General features: G+C 39.7%; 1 protein-coding gene across 4 annotated transcripts in view; it reads right to left on the bottom strand.

Annotated features, from left to right (window-relative positions):
- Window positions 1-26,774, bottom strand: part of MGAM (maltase-glucoamylase) — an 87,961-nt gene that overhangs the window by 45,891 nt on the left and 15,296 nt on the right. For all 4 annotated transcript variants that reach the window (XM_059396246.1, XM_059396247.1, XM_059396245.1 and 1 more), the window contains exons 2-15: window positions 23,548-23,674; window positions 21,791-21,903; window positions 12,625-12,745; window positions 11,464-11,573; window positions 10,772-10,923; window positions 10,048-10,219; window positions 8,254-8,353; window positions 6,425-6,537; window positions 5,783-5,908; window positions 4,432-4,563; window positions 4,161-4,277; window positions 3,819-3,932; window positions 2,602-2,686; window positions 1,054-1,171 (exon numbers count right to left, since the gene is read on the bottom strand). In XM_059396246.1, the coding sequence (XP_059252229.1) occupies window positions 1,054-1,171; window positions 2,602-2,686; window positions 3,819-3,932; window positions 4,161-4,277; window positions 4,432-4,563; window positions 5,783-5,908; window positions 6,425-6,537; window positions 8,254-8,353; window positions 10,048-10,219; window positions 10,772-10,923; window positions 11,464-11,573; window positions 12,625-12,745; window positions 21,791-21,903; window positions 23,548-23,674 (1,700 nt within the window). The remainder of the gene's footprint in view (window positions 1-1,053; window positions 1,172-2,601; window positions 2,687-3,818; window positions 3,933-4,160; window positions 4,278-4,431; window positions 4,564-5,782; window positions 5,909-6,424; window positions 6,538-8,253; window positions 8,354-10,047; window positions 10,220-10,771; window positions 10,924-11,463; window positions 11,574-12,624; window positions 12,746-21,790; window positions 21,904-23,547; window positions 23,675-26,774) is intronic.

The following is a 26,774-nucleotide window of genomic DNA, read 5'->3' on the forward strand; positions in this document are numbered from 1 at the left end:
TTTATGGAACAAAGGTGAAATTTAATTTTACATAGATGGATATACACTGATCTTTCACATTGCATGATTTTAAACACATGCAAAAAGTGAATTTATGAACAGCTTTTTGGAACTTAAATTGTTTTTAAGTAGAGACACTTCGGTCATAATTTTGTAATAAATAAGACTTTTTAAATGTATAGATACATATGTGTAGTTTTATAAGTAACTATAAATATGTATCATCTATATTTTTTAAAATTATTTATTTATTTTAAGAGAGACGGAGCACCAGCAGGAAAGCCATAGAGGGAGTGAGAGAAAAATCCCAAGCAGATTCTGTCCTGAGTGCAGAACCTGATCCAGGGCTCAATCTGATGATCCTGAGATCATGACCTGAGCTGAAACTAGGAGTCAGATACTTAACTGACTGCACCAGCCAGGCACTCCTATCTGTATTTTTTAAATTGTAAGTCTATATGTCTGTTTTTAACCTTTTGCTTTGTAATTTTTCAAACAACTTTCAAGATGGCTAAACTTACACCATGACTTTGCTAATGAATGAATGTGGCTTTGGTCTGGCTTCCTGCTGTTACCGTTAGAGCAAATTTTCAGCACGTTTCCCCCACTGTAGAATTTGAGTCTACAAACAAGGGTATACACAGCGTGGTAGAAGAATGCTGAACCTGTATCCAAAACCCTGAGGCACATGAAGTCTGTAAGTTACTTTACCCTCCATACCCCATACAGTGTGGCAGAGAGGAAAATGTATGGGTTTGGGATTTATGCAAAAATGGTTTAAAATATGCTTTTACAAGGTATTAGTTGCTTGCCCTTGGTCAAGTTACTTCTATCTCTTCCAGCCTTCCATTCATGTATTCCTCCATTCTTTCGTTTTATACATTCCATATGCATTTCCCGGATTCCTTCTTCCCTATGTGCTGGGTAGTTTCTTCATTCATTCAGTATAATAACCCTGTTTAGCTTGCAGGGTTCTTAAAAATAACACATATGGCATGGAACAAAGATCAGTAATCTGATCATGTAGGAAGTCCATAGCAACAGTGGTCTTACTCTGCCGTGGCAATTGCCATGGAGTAGCCGTACAGATTGTGGACATCATACTGCTTGCCCCAGTGCTGCTCTGCATCCATGCAGAGAGTCTTGCAGAACAGGTACCCATCCAGGATTCCTGGGGCAGAAGAGGGAATAGGTTAATGAGAGCCTCTGAGGCACATTCCCTGCTCCTGGACTACCCAGTAGCACAACCGGAACAGGGGCACTCTAGGCAGGGATCTATTGTGGCCAACCTGCAAATGATCACACAGCTTCCTGACTGTCAGAGGGTTATATGTTTGGAGTAGTTTCTCTGATATATAAATAAATTTTTCTGCCCCATACACACTCTTCCACTCTAGGTGCTCATGTGGCTCAAGGCAGGCCCTTAGAAGCCAGAGGATCCAGTTAGACTTGAGGTTTAATCCGAATTCTGCAAACAGAGTCAAACCATGTGGTCCAAGAATAGAAATAATGGATGAAAGTGTAAATTAATTGTTCACCCCTTTTCTCCTCTGACCAGAGAGTTAAAAGCCTGCCTCCTCACTCTCTCTCATGCTTCTATTCTTTTCTATTCTCATTGTACCATTCTGACTCTGATCCAAATTACATTTGCATATTAATGACTGCAATTTCTTTTTTTTAATTTTTATTTATTTTTTTAATTTTTTTTCAGTGTTCCAAAATTCGTTGTTTATGCACCACACCCAGTTAATAGCTTATTTACTTCTGAACTATTGGTCTTCGAATTCATACTGCACACTAACGCCAGATTAATATTTCTAAAACAATTTGACTACCTTAATTCCCTTATATGAAAACATAAATAGCTTCCATCGCCAAGAGAATGAAGTGCAAACTGTTTCACCCCCATGCAAATCCCTGGCCCATCTGCCCCAATGTCCTATTTCCTCACCCCACTGGAAGTCTTCCAAGATGCTATAATGCTAGCACCTCGTTCTTTCCTCAATCAAGATAAAATGTATCTGTGAGCCTCTAGCTTTCTTCAAACTACAGCAAATGCTGGGATTCTGGGGCCATCCCCTGAGAGATGATGTTGTTCAGAGGTCAGCCAGAGCTCACTAGTATATTCAGGGACTCTGATTCCCTTCAAGGCCATGGGTCCTGGCTTCTTTTTCATCCTACATTTCACATCTGTTCTTCACACTCTTGGAATCACCAGACTTCACCCTCATCCAAAGAGCAAGCCCAGTTACACGGTCTCTTTCTAGTAAGCCCTGACCTCGAGGGATACGCATTACAGAATAATACCAACTAACCACTAGCCTCTGGCTTCTGTGCTGAATGTTCTCTGGACCTTGCCCTAGAAACAGCTCAGCCTGTTGGTAGAAAGATTAGTGGCCCCCTTTGAATTTATGCCTCATTTAGGAGAGCTTGGAGTGCTTTGGTTTTCTTTCCTAATTTTCTGTATATATTACTCACATTTTCCCCTCCCTACGTACACTTATGCACAAACTCCCTTACCGGGTGGTTCGTATCTATCCTTATGAATGTAGAACGCCAAATATGCATTGCCACTTTAATTATACTACCACCAAGACTTACTAGGAGTGAATGGGGGGTAATTTAGATTGTTCGTGGAACATCCTGAAACGGAACCATCAACGAAGTTGGAGATTTCGTTCATATCCTACAAGACAAAGAGCAAAACTACCACAAAGGAAGAGTAACATTCCCCCTTATGTTGTACTGATGTTTGTCTCCTTTTTTTGTTTTTTTTAAGAAATCAGAGAAATGATTCTAGATATTTCATCTTTAAAGAGGTTCTTATGCACATGGAGGGAAATAGATGTTCCTGTCTTTTCTACCCACAGAAGCTTTCACAGAGAAAGTTCTTAAAATCCCTTCAAAATGCTCTATGTCTATAATCATGGAAAATGAAAAATGTTCAAAAACATTAGGTGATAAAAGATCGCGATTCATATGCTTCTATATATATCAACTTATATGTTATCTATATACCCCAATACAGCTATGAATGCACACATATTCTATCTATACATACATATATGTATATATATATATATATATATATACACTAGATACACACACACACACACACACACACACAAATACATACCTAGAGAAAGTGAGGGGGCAAGCCCATGCCAACAGCCGGGCAGATGAGGGTTCTGGGAAGATGCGTACCAAAATGTCGATGGTAGATGTTTTTGGTTAACATTTTAGAGGGTTTTTGCTTTCATCTTTTTAACTTTCTGTATTGTTCAAATTTTCTGTACTTCTCTTAAAAATAGAAAAAAGTTCAACTCTAGAGCTCCCTAAATTTTGCTGAACATCTGTTGCTTTGAATTTGTTTCCATTTGATATCGTATGTGACATTCATCCTTACCACCCCCACAGTTTTGTCATGCACCCAGGGACTTTGGTTCTGATCAATTTGTTCACTGCGTCCAAAGAAAAGAGCTCTTGCTGTGCTGGCAACTGAATAAACCAATATACGTTTGAGACAATATAAGGCATATATGACTGATTTTTGTGTCTTTCGATTCATTCATTTTAAAAGAAAAGCTGGATTCGGGGAAAAAAAATTTCTGAGTTTACTTCCAGGCCTAATGATCTGATTTAGATTCTAAGCTACATGTTTCAGTAAGATTATTTGAATAGTAACATAAGGAATATCAGAATGACTGCCCTATGTGCTTTTTTTCTCCTCCTCTTCCTGCCATGTTCCTTGACTCGATGATATAGAAACACACAGTCTGAACATCAGTCACCGAATATTCAGAGTATTAAGAACTCACAATCCAGATTCCATCAAACTCTACTTGGTTGTGGAAAAGCTCAAATTCTTTTGCCCACCAAACAGCACAGTTGGGGTTGGTATAATCAGGAAACACAGTTTTTCCAGGCCAGACCTGCAGGAGAAAAAGAAAAACACTGATCAGAGTCAATTAAATGAATATAGAGCTAGGTGGCTGTTAGGGGTCTGGGGCTGAAGGGACAGGGAGACATGTGTATCCCCAGCATATATAAGGCATCTGAAGTGTCAAGACAATTAAACACATGCAAATACATACATGTGCGCACACACGCACACTCTGCAACAGCCCCGTCACCGGTCCCCAGGCCCCCTGTTTAGTTACCTCCCCAATGAGTGGGGTCACCCCGTCTGAAGCATTCACCCATATCTTCATGCTGGAACCCCTATCATACGGGCCATAGGGATTGCTGGGGGAAGAGCTGTTGGAGATGGCTGGATCCTAAGAAAAGAAAAAACACAATGGAGAACCCAGCTTCAAGCTCGAGGCACAGAAAGGAGACTGGGAATTGGGGGGTGAAGGAGAGGGAGGTTGCTGTAAAGGTAAGGAAGAGCCGGCACCTGATGATCCAGGGGGAAAAGAGGATGGCCCGTACCACGATGATGACCAGCTTCTGACTGTTACTGTGTAACTCTTCAACAAACTCAGGGAAGCCTTTAAAATTGACTGGGTCATAAGTGAAGTCCTTCCTCGCATCCATGTAATCAATATCGGCATGCTGGACATCCTGAAAGCATACACAAACTCCACAATTCAGCTCGCGGGACATTCCCTGTTCAAATGACTCAGTCAAATCATCACTGTTATTATCCACCATACATGCTGACTGCATGCCGGGCTCGAAGCCAGGTTCTTGATCAGTCCCTAGCATCTAAGTGCTTGTTTTCCAATAGCAATTTCAAAAACAGAGGACCCGTTGTGTCCCTAAGGCCTGACCCTCAGCCCTGGAACCAGGTTAACTGCATCACCTGGCCTTGTCAACCGGCCCCCTCCGTCACTCAAAACCAATCTAACAAATAAACCACACCAATCACAGCAAATCACTAAGGCTATCAAAAACAGGTGGTGTAACTGGGTGACCGGTAATGAGGCCGCCATGTGATGTGATGGGTTTATAAGCAACTAATGAATCGTTGAACACGACATCAAAAACTGCTGATGTACTATATGCTAACTGAACATAATTAAAAAAATATATGTATCTCTACCTAAATCCTAGCCCATCCACAAACGGAAGGGGAGAAGAGACAGTCTGTCCTACATCTCCTGCATTTTACTCCTCGTGTTTTGTCTTGTTGCTTCTCTTCTAACTCCAGTGTTCTTTGGCATTTGTTTTTTCCTAATTCTACCTGTATGAAACTGACACTTGCTCTAGGACCTATGTGCCTGCCTCCAATGGAAAGGTGTGGGGAAGAGAAGAGGATTATTCTAGAGATGACTGGGCTTTTTCCTTTGTACCTACTGAAAGGCCTCATGCTCCAAGACAGAAGAGACATGTTCAAATTTAGCCATTCAAAATATTAAAATATTCTATTTTTAAATGTACATACTATATGGTTTTGCTCACTTAAACTAGGGAAAGAAGTGCTTTGAGAACTCAAGTAAAAACACATTATATAAATGTAGTCAATACAATAGCATAAGAAAATTTTACTAATAAAATGTTCTAAGAAAAACAGACACAAACAGACTGTATTCCTAACCCCAAAATTGTGGTCTCTAAGTATCATTTCCTATTAAAAAAAAAAAAACAACAACAAACAAAAAACAACTAGTTCCTTAAAGGAATGGCCAGTGCCGCAAGAAAGTCTAGCATTCTGAATATATAAAAATCTTTTTTATTATAGATACTTAAAAAATAACTCGGGCAGAGAAATTGTAAGCAGTTGTTCTTACTCCCCAAGGGAATTTGTTTATTTCCAGAGTTGACTTAAAGCCTTACTCACGTAAGGGAGCCCTGCCGCACGGTTTCTCTCCATGACTTCCTTCAAGCTTTCCAGTGTTCCATAATCATAACGACTGAGATGGAATCCAAGTGCCCAGTATGAGGGAAGGACTGGCCGTCCAATGAGCTGAAAGAAGTATGTGAAATGAAAGTTAGCAAACACTTGATTTTTTTAAAGATTGTATTTATTTATTTGACAAAATCACAAGTAGGCAGAGAGGCAGGCAGAGAGAAAGGGGAAGCAGGCTCCCTGCTGAGCAGAAAGCCTGATGTGGGGCTCGATCCCAGGACCCCAGGACCCTGCCTTCAGCTCATGACCTGAGCTGAATGCAGAGGTTTTAATCCACTGAGCCACCCAGGCACCTTGCAAATATCAATTTTTAACAAAATGTTGTAAGCACTGGTTTGGGGGCACATGATCTACTCTAATTTCCAACACACCATTTCATGAATGTAGGAATGTTAGTCTATTTTCCTAGCCCCTTTATAAATCATTGAGAGTAGGAGTGATTGTAGTAGCAGATTTATAATAGCTGCTTATAACAGCAGACTTTTGTGCCTCACATCTGCATATTAAATTTACTTCTCTTTGTGCTTCTTGGGATTTATTTCCTCAGTTGTAGTCATGGTATCGTAAGTTTACCTCTAGATACTCTTGAACAACTTGCTCTGGAGTGTTTCCCAAAAACACATAGAAGTCGAGAATGCCCCCGATGGTGCGGTAAGTGACAGCTGGGGTGGGCTGGAGGGCAACCTCTTGCAAGATTTAGAAGTGGAAAAAAAGTAAAAATTAGAATTTACTCTAGAGTAATGAATGCAGAGTTTTAGACTGGAGGATCGCCAATCACCTGAATATTAAGAAAGTAAATCTAACACCTCAAATTTTGTATACAAAGGGAGACATTCTGATGATCACGGCACATGAAAGGTAGAGCATTTGTTCCATGACTGACTTTGGTCACTGGTGACTTGAGCGTTTTCATTCCCATGTCAGGACTCAGGCTTTCATGAAAAATAGTTTCACAAAGGGGTCCAGACTAAGTCACTGTAGCACAGAAGTTATTTCAAGCAGAAGACATTTGAGCTTCTGAAATCTCTTATCAACAAAAAGCAGGACTTCCCAAAAGAACTCAGTTGTCATAAATTCCCACCCCCAGAGCAACTAGAATCTTCTCCGAGACAATACATTGGCACCATCGCCAAACAGACATTGTTACAAGAATATCCTACCCCCCAACTGTTCTCCAAAGGGCTCATTTATCTTTCCAAAAAGTCATGTGTTTTCCCATGAGTACTCTTATCTCCCTCTCATTTGCATAGCTGGAATATAAGCCCCAAATCCTAACCACCCCTCTGAGAAGTTACTCTTCCCTGAGCACTCTCCTGTGTACCCACGCTGCACATGGAAATAACCTGTCTTTTCTCCTGCTAACCTATCTCTTGTCAATTTGACTCACAGGCCCCCAAATACTGGATTGGCGAAGGCAGAAGAAAACTGTTTCTTCTTGACCTTCACAACTACAGAACTTGTTGCTCTCGCCTCACACCCCATCATCGTTGCAGGAATGTAACCCATTGGACAAACTGAGTCACCAGCCTCAGTGAATCTCACTCACGCAAAAGCCAAGCTTAAAAAAAAAAAAGGTCAGAGATTATATTATAAACTCCAAATCCCCCTAAGACCCAATCACAATTCTCAGAGGTGAAGTTTCCCCATTGCCTTAGTTTGCATTTAGGAATAAAAAGCTTCAGGATTTACTGAAATGTATTCTTTGTTCATAAGAATAACTCACACAGGGTTGTTCATGAACAAGGGTTCATGAATGCACTTGGATGCCACAGCAATGTTTACTTTCCAATACTATAATCATCTTACTATAGACCTGAAACAGTTTGTGAACTATCCGTGGGCCATGCTTTGAGCACCTCTGATCTAGTCCATTGATTCTCAGTTGAGAAGTAGGGATCAATATCGCATCAACCCTGGGAGATTCTAATACATCTCCTCTTCTCCTGTGGTGATTGACTGACTGCCACTGAGATCCATTAGTTACTGATGCAAGCAAAAAAAAAGTAGAGAATCATTGATTCAATCTAAACCTTCAAGATGGGGAAGTTACCTACTTTCTGGAATCCTCTGATGTTACACTGTTTGGTCTTAAACAAACTGATCTTGTAGGGCATGACCCTCGCCACTCCACTTTGCCTTGCTACCACTATATTGTCTGAATGAAATATTCATTGCTTGGTTTAGCTGAATCTGAGCTATGATTCAGGAAAATCATAAGTTAGGAGAGAAAGCCTATATATGGTTACCATATAACAACAGGTAATGAACTAGGGATGGGACAATCAAAGAACATGCGAGTCCCTGAGCTATGGCTCAGCCATTCCTCAAGGGCTCCATTCCATTTCTCATTGTGCTGAAAATTGCTCTTATGCATTTTTATGAATATTCCTTTTGTCTTTTACCCATGGCATTGCTGTTCATCAGAAACACTCCAAAAGACAATCCACTAGCATCTTCAAGACACAGGAAGAATGTCTGTGTACCATATAAATTAGTTCCATCCTGCAGAAAGAAAATAATAGAAAACTTACCATCTAATAATTTAAACCCCAAATGACTAGAAATGTTAGTTGTGTGAGTAACTGACAGGGAACTCATGGTCAGAAGACACAGATCAATCCTTAATATATCAAGTCTAGATTTGGTTGATGTCAACCAAGTGAATTAGTGTTCTCTTACTGAATTGAGTCAGTTATGACTATTTATCTAGTAGAAATGTGAGAGCTTGGGATACCTGTCAAAATGTAGGAGAACAAGAATTTTGAAAGCATAGTTCAAAAAATCTCTTCTCTCAAAGAGGCTTAACCTAATTCCATCTGCAAAAGCTCCATCAAGCCTTAATATGAATCAGACATCTTTCTAATGTGCAACTAGAGGGAGCTCTACTCAAGATATCTTGGTCTTCTAGTCTCACTAAAGTCTAGACTTTAGAACGTGAGCTGAACTTCTAACACTTTAGAACAGTAGTTCTCAACCTGGGGCTTCATCCCAGTCCAATTAGAACAGAATTCCTGGGGGTAGAAGCAGGCATTGATATTTTGTTAAATTTCTCCAGGTGATTCCAATGAGTAGTCATGTCTGAAATCACTACTCTAGAACAGCATTTCTCAAAATTTGGTGTGCACAGAAATTATATATGAATGATAGTTAAATGTGGATTTGAATTCTAATACATTTCTCCCATAGTGATGCCCATTTGAATATCAAAGATCTCAGGCTCCTTATTAAATGATACCCAGGAGAGCTGCTCTGACTCCAATTTCCTGTCTTTCTGATAGGCATATGGTAGAGTGAGGAACATGGGCTTTACATTACTCAGGCCAGGGGTTAGATCCTATCTCTGCTATTCCAAACTTACTTTTAAACATTGGGCTACTTCTGAGCCTCAGTTTCTCACCTGTTGAATGGAATCAATTATACTTAATTTTTAGGGTTCTTTTAATAAATACAGACCATATATTAAAAGGATCACTTAATACATAATTCAATGATCTCCTTTATTCGGAAACTCATTCTTCTTAATTAGGCAAGTGGCTGAACATATCTGTAGGTAATGTTGCTGAGCCTACAAAGTATCTCTGATTTGGATTTCCACAGTCAAAGCAAAATAAAAATGAAAACAAAAACAAAATCAAACAAAACAACAACAACAAAACTCTATGTCTTTTATTCTTTCACTGCCCCAAACACTATTCATATGGGAATGAGCAAGACAGTATTTTTGTTGATATTTTATCCTATTTTACTGACGAACCTAGTATAAATTGGTCATCTATAAAGCCCAACCTAAAATATATGGAGATAATAACCCACCTATTGTGCAGAGTCAATATTAGTAATGTCTTCTCCACAACTAGTTAGTTCAAAAGGAAAATAAAATGAAGAGTAGTTGGCATTTATTGAGCCCTTTCTATTTGGCAGACACTCTTCTAGAGACTCTGTGTAGATAAATTCTTCTAATTCCCTTCACAGTCCTATGAGGGAAGTATATTCCCCTTGTTTTATAGATGAGAAACTGGAGACACATAGAGGTAACTCACCCAGCACCACAGAACTGGTGAGTATCAGTGTTAGAATTCAAACATAAATAGCCTCACCCTAGAATCTCACTCTTAACTATTATTCTATACTACTTGGAGTCATCTTCAGAAATGAGGCTGACCGGTAGTGCAGGGGGGCCCATCCTAAAAGCTTACCCCATTGGGGGTTGTGTCCCTGGCAAACATGGCCCAAGTCTTCCAATTCATATCATGCCGGTACTGTTGGTGCACCTGTTCTCCCAGACCATACACGTTAGCACTGGGCAGTCGCATGGAGAGCTGCAGGAACTGATCGGCAAATATGAGGGGTCCAATGCCTGAGTCCAACCTAGACGCCGGTGCAAAATTCAGGGACAGGTGGGCAAGTAGAGTGGAGAGGACACACCTTTAGAAAAGTGTCCCTTACATCTTAATGACTCCTATCCCCTGTTTAATTGGCCCCATTTGCCCTCCCATAGACACTAAGAGATCAGGAATTCTTTTTCCCTTAGAGACCCTATGATACTGCCAAAATATTACTCTTACGTTATAATAGATGTTCCATAAATAGTTACTGGTGGATACATGGATGGAGGAATGGAAAAATAAAGAGGAAAAAAAATGATGACACAGTAATAAAAATGAAGGGGAAAAAAATGGCCCAGCCCAGTGCCTGGCCTCTAATAAATGCTTAGTAATAACTATGACAGCAGAAGCAGCAGCAGCAGGAGGAGGAAAGAGGAAGGTGGAAGAAAGTACACATTCGAAGAGTCCTGTCACCAAAAGTGGGCTCACAACCTTCAGGAACATTGTTGCAATGCATGCACCCTTCCTCAGGCTTGCAGACCTCCCTCCCCATGTCCTTCCTACTCGGATCCCCAGACAGGTTTTTAAAACTTACAAAACACGGTTATTACTTCTTCTGATCACTTTGATGCTAAATGGCTGTTGGGAGACCGTAACTTCATAGGTCAAGGGAGAAGCAGCACTTCCTTTGAAAGGTTGCACATGTTCATGAGGTACTTCATACCTGTCCTTGCTCTGGTCAGTTAGCTGCCCGGGACATGAAGGGAAAGAAAGCTCCTCAGTATTTTCAAAATAGAAACCTCCCTACCCACAGCAGTGTTTCCCAGTGACTCTGCTCATGGTACTGAACTCAGGCACTGACCCAAATGGCATGATGTCTGAGGTAGATTTATCCATTATATTACCAAATTCAAATGTTTAACACCTGGGCAGAAGTTAGTCTTTTGGTAGAAATAGACATTGTAAGTCTACAGAGATGGACTAGCTCTAGACTTTTCACAGCTGTAATCATTCTTTTTCTTTTCCCTCCTAACTACATTTCACATGGTATTAGGGACAAGTAAACGAAAATCAGATTTCACTAGTTGACTCAAAATCTACATTCAGGAAGTTATCACACTGAAGGAAGGCTACAGACGACTCAACATATAGGTACTACGAATTAAATTTCAGTAGAGAAAAATGCTTCCATTAGCAATACTGTCAGTCTTGTAGTAACTGCATCAGCCATCAGGGAGAGAACAAGCACTTTTCAAAAAGATTCTTAAAGAATAAACAAACCACAACCTTAAAGTGGAAACGATTGGACGTCTGATATTCCGCTGTGAGAAGGACATTGTTGACATCATTTCCAAATAGGGATAGGGAAGGCAACCTTTTCAACTGGGCTGTGAATCCTAGTATGTAGAGGGAAAAAGGTTTACATAGCCGGCTGTGTAAACTCCCAAGAAGTAGCCATATTTATGTCAAAGGGGCTGTGAAGAGCCTTTATTTCTCAAAAGAAGGGAGGAGCGATGTCTCCCATCAAACACTACCGTGGGGCAGTGTGTGAAGCAAGGCACAGGCACTACCTTACCCATGCTTCTCATTTAAAAAATCAGCTTGAAACCTCCCCGCAAAGGCCTAATTCTCATTCCAACAGTCCATCAGCCATTCTATGTTAATCACATACCCCTTACACTCTTATCCTTTGATATATATAGATATATAGATAGAAAGAGAGAGAGAGATCTATATGGATATAGAGATAGAGATATCTAGATATATCTCTATCTCTGTATCATTCCTTCTCAGTTATTTTCATGTTACATTGCAGGTGATCATATATGCTGATGCCATCTTCTGGGTTCCATGGTACACCAGGTGAGAGCTGAGACTGTATTAGAAAAGGCCACGGGCCAAGACCCTTAGAGAGGAAGCAAGTCTCTTTCTTTATGCTAAGAGCTTCCCCAAAGTAGTCACCCTCTGTTATCTCTCAGAAGGTTCATTATTATCCTCTGCATTTTGGGGTGGGAGAAATGAGAAGAGACATTTGGTTTATGAACACTGATATTAACGAGCTAACTTTCATAAAATGTTGATGCAATTGGAATTGTTTCCATATCATCAAAATCACATTGTGTTAGTTATGAGTAGTTTCAGAGGTTACTGAGTCCAAATCCCTCTCTTTAAAAGTTTGAAACTTGGGAATCAAAGATGTCACGATGATTGTACAAGGTTACTAAGGGACATAAAGTAGAGCCAGGAATAGACCATGTAGCCTAACTGCCAAGATTGGATTTTTTTTCCCTTGATGCCAAAATAGATCCCAGCCGTTGCTTAAGAGCAGTGCCCACCTTCTGTCACAGGCGGTAGTGTGGCTGTGCAGGGTGATACTCTGCAGGCCGCTAAGGCTTTCCTCTGTAGCAAATAGAAGGTCTGGAGCTCCCATCTCATTGTCTGGCTTACCTGCATTTGTTGTGACAAGGTCACCCTCCATTTGATAACCATGACTTCTAGAATAGTAGCACCAGGGCACACTTATGGTCCCCTGAGGTCTCCAGCAGCACCCACGCTGATCACATGTGGCCTGAAATAAGAGATTAGTCAAATAATTTCATGCATTTGTACAACACTATCATTTTCAAATGTACTTTGAGCTTATGGTATCATTAACCTCATTTTATAATGATATTTAGAGAAATTGTGCTGTATCCCAGTCAACTCACAGCTTGTACTCAAAATTAATTTTTCTGCCAATGCCCTACCCTGTTATTATTATTTTGTAATAATATAGGGACCACAGTGCAGTCCCACATCTGCCTTCACAATAAAACTGGTAACTTTGTTTAAATATCTTAAACTTCAGTATAGTTATACCACCAGAATCTCAAAACTACAAAAGCAGCTTCACTTATATTGGTTTGGTTTAAAAAAAAAAAAAAAAAGACTTTGCTTTATTCAGAAACTTTGAGATCAAATCATTTTTGACTTATAAATGTGTCTATTATGTGTGTGTTACATATACGTGATAGATATATACATACATACATACGTAGTCTCTCAACTTCTCCCAAAGCAGGAAGTAATTGTTCCTTGAAACTCAAAGAGATTCTAATTTTTAGTTAAGAAAGGTGTCCACTTTATGCCACAATTAACAACAGAATCAAGTGGAGACTAAAATGAATACAATCCCTCTCTCACGTCAACTAATTTATTTGGGAGGAGCACCAGGCTAACTACAAAAAAGTACAAAGAAACCTCTTCCTCTTGAATGTGGACTAGACCTAGTGACTTGTAATGAACAGAATAAAGCAAAAATAATGGGATGCTGCTTCTAAGATTAGATTACAGAAAGATTATGTCTCCTGTCTGGCTTGCTCTCTTTCCCTTGCTCTTCTGAAGCACATGGCAAGGGACTAAGGGAGGTCTCCAGCCAATGGCCTTCTAGGAACAGAGACTCTCATCCAACAATCCTGGAGGATCTCAATCCTGCCAACAATCCCATGAATGAGCCTGAAAGTGATCACACCCAGTCCCAGAAGATGCTTCAACCTCAGTTTTCTAAAAGACTTTGAGCCAAAAGCATCCAGCTATGTCAAAGTCAGATTTGTTACCATAATAAAAAAAATTACGTTCATTGTGTTAAGCCATGAAGTTTTGGCATAATCTGTCACAAAGCAATAAATAACTACTACATCCTGCTATATATTTTACAGATGAAGCACCTGAGACAGGCAGAAGTTCACAGAGGTGCAGTTACCTGCCAAGCTTGCTCAGTGAGCTACTGGGAAGGCAAGCACCAAAACTTAGTTCTCTCGCTATCTACTGTCTTTTTCCTATACTCTGGGTTCAATTTCTGTTTAAGCATATTTTCAGGAGGACACGGCCATGCTTTGCAAATGATAAGACAAAGAAATGGTTTAGGTTTATGAACCATTGGATCTAATCACATGCTTATTTTTACATGAATACTAATTTAAAGATGAAAAAACCGTGCCCATCTGTGGATGATATGGCTGTGGGATCCGACTGCACCATGAATTCCAATTAGCAGGGTTTTGTGGGGGTTTTTTTCCTTTTATTTATTTTTTTTACTTTATTTATTTTTTCAGTGTAACAGTATTCATTGTTTTTGCACCACACCCAGTGCTCCATGCAAAACCTACTCAGTTGAAACCTCAGTACATCAGGCAAAGAGAAAGGTGTTAAAAAGGGTGTTAAACAGAATGGTTTCTGCACACTGCCCAGAGGTTAATAATTTCTTCATTGGAATGGAAGGGGCAAAGATCAAAGAGTGCTCAAAGAAGCCAGAAAAGTGAATGTTCTCTGTTGGCTAACTTGAAAATGCCAGTTCTTGCAGTGGCCCTAAGCAGTCACGAGGAGTGGAAAGAGAAGCTTGGTGCACATAAACAGGAGAGTAAAAAGGATGTGAAACCTAGGAAAATCGTCGTAAAGAAAAGCTGTACAAAATGATGATGTGAATAGGACTGAAGGCACATATAGAGAAGAATTAGAGCCAAGACACAAATGTCCTTTTAAGTTCATCTGAGAATTTAAATTTAAGAGGAATTGCTGAAGTAATATAGCCGATGTAACTTCCAATACAGTATTAAAAACTCCAGGGGAAAAAATCCTCAAAGCAAAAGAAAATTAAAAAAAAAAAAAAAAAGGAAAGAAGACATAGTTATGGGCATAGAGTGGGGGACAAGTAGGGTGCAGCACATAGCAAAACAGAACAAATGGAAAACACAAAATAAGACCTTGGGGGAAAATGTATCATGTCAATTATCACATGTCATCGGCCAGTACTTTCATGGTTACTAATCATAGGAAACAGAGAGCTGTAGTACAGCTCCTGGCTCATGCTTGGTAGGCATTTAATAGACAGACTGGCCTGAGAACACTGCTTCATTTCACGGACAAAGATTTGATAGTCTGCAAGGAAACAAGACTTCATGATCAAGTCACAGAGTTTTTCAGAAGCAAAGCCAGGACTAGAACCTGTACTGTGGCTCCCCTAACATCCTACTGTCCAAGGGCTACACTCTCAGTTCAAGGCATAGAGCATTAAACTTAAGTCTGTACACAGGACCTGACAGCTCACTGCTCTTCCTGGCACCACATAATGGCTCTTAACTAATGCTGTGTAAACACAGAGTAATTTTGAAGGTGGGGACTCTTAACGATCTCCACAAAATGCAGTTTGCTGGCTGATATTCATAAATCTTGAGCCATTAAACACTTATTGATAAGAAAATGGAATTTGCAGAATATAAAACAAGCCAATAAATAAACAATAAATAGATAATTACTGAGTATGCCTGCTATAAAATATGACACAACTTCTGAATAAGAAAGATGGCAACTTTTCAAACATCATCATAAAGATTATCTTAGTACTATTGTTAACTGTAGGACTTACTGTAAACTGTTCTCAGCTTACCCATTCTACAAGATAGTTAGGATATGCCAGTTTATTTTAAGCATGTAAACCTGCTCTTCTTTGTTTATACAATACGCTCTTTTTTTATGTTCAGCTAGCCAACATACAATACATTCTATCCTGAAAATCAATGAGCTTAAAATTACTGTCTACCAGCTCTTTCCTTAGCTGAGTGTCTGGAATTGACTACATCTTTCTGCTCCCAGCCATCAACAGGATCTTTCAACTCTGGGATTATGGGTAAAAGGTGCTGGGATTATGGGCAGAAGGTCTCACAAGGAAGTAGAAAGTGATATGGTCTTTCAGAATGGACAGGTTTTGGGTAAGTGTGAGAGCTGTCTCTAAAATCTGCATGGGAGAATGACCTATGTGCAGCTTGAGAGGCACAAAGGTTAAAAAGGGTCTAAGATGACACACTGAGCATTTGAACTCAACACAATAAACAGTAAAGAAGGCTGTAAGTACTCCAGCTGGGTAGCAACATAAAAAGAGTAGGATATTCAAGAGGGCAGTTTCAATCCTGTGTGTAATGGCACAGGTAGGGGAGAGATGGAATTCAGAAGAGGTGCTGGAAGTCTATGGGAATAAGCCACGTGTGCGGTGGGGAAGGGCCAGCATGACCAGGTATGAAGGGAAATTAAGTGCTTATTCTGGGAAACACTGTCAAGAAAAGTGTTTAAAACACATGAAATATTCTTCAAAAGGCTTGAAGGAAGAGCCAGGCAAGAGTTCTGCTGTCTTGCTACGGAGATGAGAAGCATAACAGGAGAACGAACAAAATCTGATGGTTGAGGAGGGCAAACAGAATTGATGAGGAGTGATGAGTTCAGGCGAGGTGTTCATGGGAAAACACCCAAGGGAGATGCCCTGCAAACAGCTGCCAACCCAAAACTAAAGATCAGGCTAGAGATTTTGATAACTGAGTCACCCTTTTTTTTCTGTCCTGAGATTCATCGAAGAGACCCTTGGAGCTCATTCTCTCCCGAGATGTCTCTAAGAGTATACCACATGGTTTGGCAAATTCATAGGATCCCTTCTCATTATTGGGAGTTAAAAACAGTGGGATCTACAACAAAGAATTATCTGAAGGGGAATTTATACTGTTAGTTCTTTATAAGTAATCATGGAGGAGAGAGAGAGAGGGGAGTGATGTAATGGCCTCAACACTGGAACATTCCACTAGCCAGGTATCATACTCATCATTTCTTCCCACTTCTCTACTCCACACATCCATGTACTTCCCTTTAACATGCACCTTATATAAATATATCATCATCCATAGACTCAGCCTCTCGACAATAGTCTGGGGAAGCATATAACAGCCAGGATACTTGAAACATGCACCAAAATGCCCAAGCCATAACTTCTGTGAAAAAACAGGCCACTGAAAGTACTCCCAGAGCATTTCTCTCTGGCTGAGCTAAAGAGGAACAGGTCAATGAATGAATGCCAAGGTCATAGTTTAATGCAGTTGGTACAACATACGACAAGAGTCAAAGTTCATTTATTGAACCATAATCTTGATACCACAGAATTTATTAAAGGTCTTACAATAAAACCCCAAAGAAACACTGCTGAGCCAATAATGACATCTGAAGTTCAATAATCAATATCAAGATGAGGTGTTGTAGGAGAGTGAACTTAGGATGCATTAGCCATCTAGCTGTGCTTCTAAGCAACAAGGTTCCTAGTACACTGCAACAGGGGCCAGTGAACGGGTGTGGATCAACCTTCTGCAAACCTAGCGTGCCAAACATCCTGCTTACATGAAGCGTATCTAGACCACAGCTTCCCTTTCCTATCAACAAAGCAGAACATTAATGGTTCTCTCTCATCCAGCTCTAATTTACCTTGCCATCTCAGGCATTATCTTCTCTCTGGCACCCACCCCATATCTTGGCCATATGGGACCATTTGATATGTCATGTGTGTGCCCCACAATTTCCTCATCCATTCTATTTTGAATTCACTTTTCATTCCTCCCATCTGTGTCAAAATCCTCCTTATGTTTAATTCCATACTGTCACCTTCCCCTTGATAATACTTTCTTCTCTGTGATCTCCAACATATTTCTTTTTGTATCTTAGACTTTTTCATATTCCAGTTATTTATTTACTTGGTTTATCTCCTCTACAAGAATTTATGAGAAGAAAAATATTTAGTTTAATTGAACCTATCACCCCAAATGCTGAACTTTGACATTTGGCCCCATACTGAAGTATTCTGCTTTTTTTTTTTTCTCCCTGATACCTTCTTTTTCTTTTAGTCCTGTTTTGATGTTCTCTTTTCTTTGTTTCTCAGTACATGATTCCATTCAGCCTTAAATCGTTGCTCCTAGCTGCTGTATATCACATCAAAAACCAGCTTCCTCTACGTGACTTCCCAGGTCTTCTACTATTTAAATCCACCTTTTCTTTTCTATCTTGTTTCTTCCTACTCCCAGTAGGCAACTCTAATTCTTTTCACTATTCTAAGAGGTCAAGTTCATTTCAGTCAGGGTAGGACGCCAAATAAAGGGAATTGAACACTACAATCACCTTGGTAAGGTATGTTGGTCTAACTGGAATTATTTCTTACCTTAGCAGACTTGCTCTGCAGGCTGCTGCCCTTGGTGCCAGAACAGTTAGTCATGGCACTGAATTTCCTGTCCAGGAGATTTCCTGATCCTTAACTACCCATCTCTATCCAGAGATTGGATCTTTCTCACCCTCAGGACAGCATCTGGACTTCCTGATTAGTTTTATCCCATAACTCTGCTGCAGTCTTGGGCATCTTCTCTATGTCAAGCTACTTATCTGGCTCTGGTTCCCTTCTCTGCCTTGACTTCCCACTTCCAACCCTAGTCCATCATATCTTATAGCTGATTTCATCTGTTCTCTCTTAGCTGCATTGGTTCTCATTGACTCATCATCTACGCCCAGTCAGTCAACATCAAAGACTCAAGTTGTAACAATTCCCACTTTCCACAGTTCCCCTCTCCATGAATTGGACTGAATTATGTCCTCAGAAAAGACACATTGAAGTCTTAATCTTTATACCTCAGATTTTGATCTTATTTGGAATTAGGATGATTGCAGAAGTAATCAGTTAAGATGAGGTCACACTGAAATAGGGTAAGCCTTTAATCCAATATGCCAAGTATCCTTATTCAAATGGGAAATTTGAACACAGACACACACACACAGGGAGAAGCCATGTGAAGACGCAGACAGAAACTGGAGTGATGCAGCTATAAGCCAAGGAATGTGAAGGACTGACTGCTACCACCAGACACTAGGAGAGAAGCAGGAACAGCTTCTACCTAACAGTGCTCAAAAGGAATCAACCTTGCCAACATCTTGATTTGGGACTTAAAGCCTCCAGTAGTATAAAAGAAAAAAAAACAGAAAAGAAAAATAAAATGTCTTTTGGTATTAGGACCTTCAGACAAACCAAAACAGCAGTTCTCAAGAACACCACAGATATCCCAGCCAGCTTATGATAGGATGGCTAGAGAGATAAATGTGAGCGTGCCACATGCCTGGGTATCACGTGCAGCAAGCATCATATCTGTGTCTGATATAAATCTGCCATTTCATATCAATGGACTTCACTCAAAAGGCTGCATTTTGTTTTCATTCATTCTCAGTGTGAAAGGTGACTGATACACTGTGTGTGTAATTAACTTCACAATTATAGTACTCAGCAGCAATTGCAGGGTCATAGGGAAACTCTGTTTTTAGTTTCTTGAGGAATCTCCACACTGTTCTCCAAAGTGGCTGCGACAACTTGCATTTCCACCAACAGTGTAAGAGGGCTCCCCTTTCTCCACATCCCCTCCAACACATGTTGTTTCCTGTCTTGCTAATTTTGGCCATTCTAAGTGGTGTAAGGTGGCATCTCAAAGTGGTTTTAATTTGAATCTCCCTGATGGCTAGTGATGATGAACATTTTTTCATGTGTCTGATAGCCATTTGTATGTCTTCATTGGTGAAGTGTCTGTTCATATCTTCTGCCCATTTTTTAATATGACTGTCCGTTTTGTGTGTGTTGAGTTTGAGGAGTTCTTTATAGATCCTGGATATAAAACTTTTGTCTGTACTGTCATTTGCAAATAACTTCTCCCATTCCGTGGGTTGCCTCTTTGTTTTTTTGACTATTTCCTTTGCTGTGCAGAAGCTTTTGATTTTGATGAAGTCCCAAAGGTTCATTTTTGCTTTTGTTTCTTGGCCTTTGGAGATGTATCTTGAAAGAAGTTGCTGTGGCTGATACCGAAGAGATTACTGCCTATGTTATCCTCTAGGATTTTGATGGATTCCTGTCTCACGTTGAGGTCTTTTATCCATTGAGTTTATCTTTGTGTACGGTGTAAGAGAATGATCAAGTTTCATTCTTCTACATATAACTGTCCAGTTTTCCCAGCACATTTATTGAAGAGACTGTCTTTTTTCCACTGTATATTTTTTCCTGTTTTGTCATAGAGCTAGGGTTCATATCTGGGCTCTCTACTCTGTTCCACTCATCTATGTATCTGTTTTTATGCCAGTACCATGCTGTCTTGGTGATCACAGCTTTGTAGTAAAGCTTGAAATCAGGTAACGTGATGCCCCCAGTTTTATTTTTGTTTTTCAATATTTCCTTAGTGATTCGGGGTCTCTTCTGATTCCATACAAATTTTTGGATTATTTGCTCCAGCTCTTTGAAAAATACCGGTGGAATTTTGATCAGAATGGCATTAAAAGTATAGATTGTTCTAGGCAGTACAGACATTTTAACAATGTTTATTCTTCCAATCCAAGAGCATGGAATGGTCTTCCATCTTTTTGTGTCTTCAATTTCTTTCAGGAGTGTTCTTTTTTTAAAAAATTTATTTATTTTCAGCATAACGGTATCATTATTTTTTCACCACACCCAGTGCTCCATGCAATCCGTGCCCTCTATAATACCCACCACATGGTACTCCGACCTCCCACCCCCCCACCACTTCAATCTGAGGGGTTTGAAGAAGTGTTCTGTAGTTCCTCGAGTACAGAGCTTCTCTATGACCCTGCAATTGCACTACTGGGTATTTACCCCAAAGATACAGATATAGTGAAAAGAAGGGCCATCTGTACCCCAATGTTTATAGCAGCAATGGCCATGGTCACCAAACTGTGGAAAGAACCAAGATGACCTTCAACGGACGAATGGATAAAGAAGATGTGGTCCATATACACTATGGAGTACTATGCCTCCATCAGAAAGGATGAATACCCAACTTTTGTAGCAATATGGATGGGACTGGAAGAGATTATGCTGAGTGAAATAAGTCAAGCAGAGAGACTCAATTATCATATGGTTTCACTTATTTGTGGAGCATAACAAACAGCATGGAGGGCAAGGGGAGTTAGAGAGGAGAGTGAGTTGAGGGAAATTGGAAGGGGAGGTGAACCATGAGAGACTATGGACTCTGAACAACAACCAGAGGATTTTGAAGGGGCGGGGGGTGGGAGGTTGGGTGAACCAGGTGGTGGGTATTGGAGAGGGCATGGATTGCATGGAGCACTGGGTGTGGTTCAAAAAAAATGAATACTGTTTCACTAAAAATAAATAAATAAATAAAATAATACTCAGGAGCACTTCAGTTAGTGATCAAGAAATATTGCTGTAAATACCCAGATGCCTGCACTATCTTTAGTCTGGGATTTATTATCTTCTTTTTTACAAAACATGGCTCTTAAAACTTTGTCCTTATTTTAAATAATGTTTTATGTACGTGTATTACTTTTCACTGTAGATCCTAGACAGCCTTTGGGAATCATGAAAGGAGAGAGACAGAGAAAAGGCAAGAAACAGAGGCAGTAACAGTCAGAGAGAATGAGTAACCAAGCAGTGTTGCCAGATAAAAGACAAATCCATTTTTAATAGAAGTCAGTCCCAAATCTTGCATGCGACATTCTTATGCTAAAAAAAGTACTCATGATTTATCAGAAATCCATATTTAATTTAATCTGTCACCCCAAGGGAATTCTCTCACTCTTCTCTCCCAAAGCTGCAGGGTCTCACAAGGGTGGATACAGGATTCATTTGCATGAGACACCAATAGTTGCAATGCAAACAGTTCTCTGAGACTTACAAACAGGAAACAAACAAACAGAACAGAAATTAACAACAACAAAAACTATCCAACAGCATAAACTCTTAAATGGAAACAAGATCTGTAATTCAAACCTTTGTTGGTGGCTGGTCAGGGATGCAATTTATCCGTTCCACTTCATTTACCACTGGGCACACAGCAGATTCTGGGGTGGTACTTGGATCTGGTGTAACTGTTGTCCCAGGATCTGGGATAACCCCAAACACAAACATAAAATGACCATCAGATGTAATATCACAAGCATTTAACATGATTGTCATAGTTCTCAACACCTCCAAGTATATGAACTCCACTACTGATCTGTCTTCACCCTGTGCCCTTGAAGAGTACATGTTCACTTTAGAAAGCCTCATTTTGTTCTTGCTGACTGTATTTACTTCTGTGTATACTGCATCATCTCCTTCTACCACCAACACTCTCCCCTTTGAGATGGTTCATAAAAGAGCAAGGAGTGCGGCTCCACCATTAAATCAAAAGGTCACCAAGGTAAGAACCAAATCTACCTTCTTCTCTAGTCCAGGGGTCAGGCAAATTATAGCCCAGGGGCCAAATCAGGTCACAGTCTGATTGCTGGAACACAGACACATCCACTTTTTAATGTATTATCTACAGCTGCTTTTCTGCTACAGTGGCAAAATTAGTTAGTTACGACAGAGACCATATGGTCTGCCAAATCTGAAATATTAAGTACCTGGTTTTGTACAGAAAAGTTTGCAAGCTGCCCTCGTCCTTTACTTCCACCCCCAGTAACTGGTTCACAGTATGTCTGAGCACAGAACACATATGGTGTATGTTTTAGTGGATGTTACCACCCTAACCATCATAACCTCTATTCCAGTTGTTCCACTACCAGGCATTCCCTCAACAAGGAACACTTCTGAGTGATGACATTCTCATGTAATATAAAGTCTCATATGGCAAAAATGTAAAGGAAGGCCACCAATGTAAAAATTGGCAGTTAGGATCTGCCCAAGGGCCTTGCTTCATATTTTAAAATCAGTCACATAAAAGACACATTGATTCAATTCTAAAGTAAGAAAGTGAGATTTCTTTAAGTCACTCTGCAAGGACATGAAGACAGAATAATGGGGCTTTTAATTAGTTTTCATTTCTATTCCAGTTCAAAAGTGATAGATTAAGAGAGCTCCACATTTGTGCCACTTTCTGAACGAGGGTTTTAGTTCCATGTCCAAAGTCATGGAACTTTAAGAGTTAAACAATGTAACTCCCCACAAAAGGAGAAATTGTCAGGGCTGGGACAGAGGGACTGGGAGAAGAGAAGGATTCTAGCCACAGACCTACCCTTCATCACCTGATTCATAGAAACTGTTCCTAGATATACCAGAGAAGAAACCAGGGATAACTTGGCACAATCCAGCCCCTCTTTTAGAGTAAGACAGTTCAATAAACGTTTAATTAAATAACTCTGATGGTTTTTAACTTTTTAAAAAACAGAATTTTGGCCTTAAATACTTTGATTATATACTTATTCAATTGCCTTACATATAAGGGGTTATTGGTTAATAAATGTTAATATTGTTATTGAAATGAGAATTATTCAAAGCAATTCAGAAAATTTATTTCAAGGGTCAGCTGTGAAATCCTGCACTGTGCTAACTGGGAAATAAAAGTATTGGCTTAGGCCTACAGTGAATACCTAGTGAGCTCTCACAGTTCAATCAAGGGCTCACCAACACACATATAACTTCCCCCTCCCTCCCCACATACACTCACAACAATGCACAGGAGAGAATCAAATCCCTGCCATTTATGAGGTTTCTGCTCTGGTAAGAGCAACACATGGGGAGGGAACGCTAGAGTTCCTTGTTACCTTTTGATTCCGAAGACTCTTTAGCTGAAAGCACAAACAGAGGAATAGTGATGATAAATACCATAAGCAGAAGAACACTGAGCATAAGCTCCAATGTCGTGAAATCTTTCAACTTCCTTCTTGCCATCTGAAAAAAAAATTATATTTAAGTCTTATTGAATTCATAGCTAGTAATTTCCTAATGGACAAGCTTAAATATCACATAAGTAAAATGAATAACGACAAGTCCATCATGTACATACCCATCAGGAAGATTAAAAAATTATCAACTCATGATCAATCTCATTTTTTCTTTATTCTATTTACTTCTTTCCCTAACCTTGAAGCAAATCTCAGATATCTTATTATCTGGAAATATCTAAGTACTGGGGAGTCTGTGTCGCTCAGTTGATAGAGCATGTGACTCTTGATCTTGGGGTTGTGAGTTTGAGCCCCCCAATGTAGATGTAGAGATTCCTTGATTGTTTTTATCTAAATTTAATTAGCCAACATATTATTAGTTTCACATGTAGTATTCAATAATTTATCAGTTGCACATAACACCCAGTGTTACAGGCATATAACACCCGGTACTCATCACATCATGTGCCCTCCTTAATGCCCATCACCCAGTTAATGCCCCATCCCCGCACCCATCTCCCCTCCAGCAACCCTGTTTTTTTCCTATAGTTAGGAGTCTCTCACGGTTTTTCTCCTACTCTGATGACTTCCCATTCCACTTTCTGTCCCTTACCCTATCATCTTCTGCACTTTTTATTTTCCACCTATGAGTGAAACCATATGATAATCATCTTTCTCTAATTGACTTATTTCACTCAGCATAATCCCCTCCAGTTCCATCCATGTCGATGTAAATGGTAGGTATGCAACCTTTCTGATGGCCGAGTAACATTCCATTGTATATATATGCCACATCTTCGGCTTAAAATTTTTTTTAAATATTTAAGTATTAAAAAGTAAACTTCATGAAAGCTAAACAAAATATTGTTAGAACACCAAAAATATTTTTAAAATAATTCTTCAGGTATGCCTGGGTGGCTCAGTTGGTTGGACGACTGCCTTCGGCTCAGGTCATGATCCCGGAGTCCTGGGATCGAGTCCCGCATCGGACTCCCAGCTCCATGGGGAGTCTGCTTCTCACTCTGACCTTCTCATCACTCATGCTCTCTCTCTCACTGTCTCTCTCTCAAATGAATAAATAAAATCTTTAAATAAATAAATAAATAAATAAATAAATAAATAAAATGATTCCTCAATCATCAAATATCTAGTCAATGTTGAAATTTCTCTTATTGCCTGATAAATATTTTATAATTTGTTCTACTTTCATCAGGATGCAAGAAAATTTATATAGTGTAATTGGTTTGTGTCTGTTACGCTTTTTTTTTTTTTCCTGTTGTTTAGAGAGAGAGAGAGCGAGCCCAGGGTGGGAGGAGGGGCAGAGGAGGAGAGAATCCTAAACAGGCTCCATGCCCAGAACAGAGCCTACAGGGTCTCAATCTGACAAACCTGAGATCATGACCTGACCCAAAATAGAGAGTTGGATGCTTAACAGACTGAGCCACCCAGACACCCCAGTTAGGTTTTTTTAATCTATAGGTTTGTTCTATAGATTTCCCCATAATCTGGATTTTGTTAATTGCATCTGTGGATATACTTACATGTTTCTCTGCCTTAATGTTTCCTGTAAATTTAATGATCAGATCTAGAGTTTTGATAGATGCAGGTTCGATATTTTAGCAAGAATGGTACAGAGCTGGTATACAGTCTTCCAGCAGGAGACACAAAAGATCTAGCAAATTCTCCCTTTTTCATATTAACAGCCATTGGTGAGCATTTCTTAGGTCCATTATTCCATTAGTTGTGACAGTGATACTGTAATTCTACCACTTTATATACTGGATGAAATATTACTATAGAGAGAAATTCCCCCTCACCTATTACTTGGATCATAAAGACAGAGTTCATAGAGGAGAGGTAGGATAAATGTACCCAGGGGGTCTCTCTCCAAGTTGGTTTCTGATCGTCTTTGGTAGTTTTCTTGCTCTCTGTTTTAAGATGATAACCTAGGCTCATTTTGCACATTTCCTGACTCCAGTTCCAAACGGAACATCTCTACGGAGGCTTTTTTTTTTTTTTTTTTACAGTGGTAACAATATTTAGAAACTATAGTTTCAGTGAGATTTGGTGAATTCTACAATGGAAGGTAACTGTTGGATCATCCTGACCAACTGGCTACCTTCGGAGTCCCAGGGAGAATTGTCAATTAAAAAAAAAAAAAATACAGAAATAACACATTTACCTATGTTAGGATTGCTATAAATCCTAGCTGGCCATTAAAATATTTTGCCAAGAAGTTTAAATCAGATGTTCGGCACTCTCTTGCTGTCTCAACCTAAGTGAATCCGAATCTCTGGGGAGACGGTTTAGATAACTGATTTTTTTTTTTTTAACACCACAGGTAATTCTGATATGCAACTATGTTTTGGAGACAGTGGCCCTATTTCAGGCTTATAAATTATAATAAACACATTTCACTATGCAAAAACATATTAAGAAGTGGTGTCCATGACGTTAAAAAAAAAAGAAAGAAATGGAACCAGTAGTCCGTCAGGCCCCTTCATTTTATGCATAAGCAAGGTACAGTAGGCCAAGTGCCTTGTTGAGAGTCACACAACCAAGGACTAGAACCACATTTCCCAATAAGCTTAATGTAGCTTAGCTACTGTATCTATCCTGGCAACTTTTGGTGGGCCCCTCATGGATCGAATACGCTTGAGCCTACCACAGCCTCAGGCTTCAACAACTTCCCTCAACCCATTGCTGTCCCCTTCTTCCAAACAGCTCCTGATCTCCATCAGATTTGAGTCAGTCTTGCATTCCAGATTCATGTGACCCCCAGTTCAGTGCTTCCTGCCAAACATGCCACAGACTGGGATCAACCATGAAGCTGGCTTGTTGGGGTGCTAAATGCAGACAGTGTTTTAACTTCGATGATCTGTCTATTTCTGAGAGAGGCATGTTAAGATCTCCAACGATTAGTGTATTCATATCAATAGGACTCTTTATCTTGATTAACAGTTTTCTTATGTAATTGGCTGCTCCCATATTGGGGGCATAGATATTTACAATTGTTAGATCATCTTGGTGGGTAGTCCCTTTAAGAATGATGTAGTGTCCTTCTGGATCTCTGACTACAGTCTTTAGTTTAAAATCTAATTTGTCTG

This window comes from Mustela nigripes, chromosome 4 (genome assembly GCF_022355385.1).
Source record: "Mustela nigripes isolate SB6536 chromosome 4, MUSNIG.SB6536, whole genome shotgun sequence".
Classification (NCBI taxonomy): Eukaryota; Metazoa; Chordata; class Mammalia; order Carnivora; family Mustelidae; genus Mustela; species Mustela nigripes.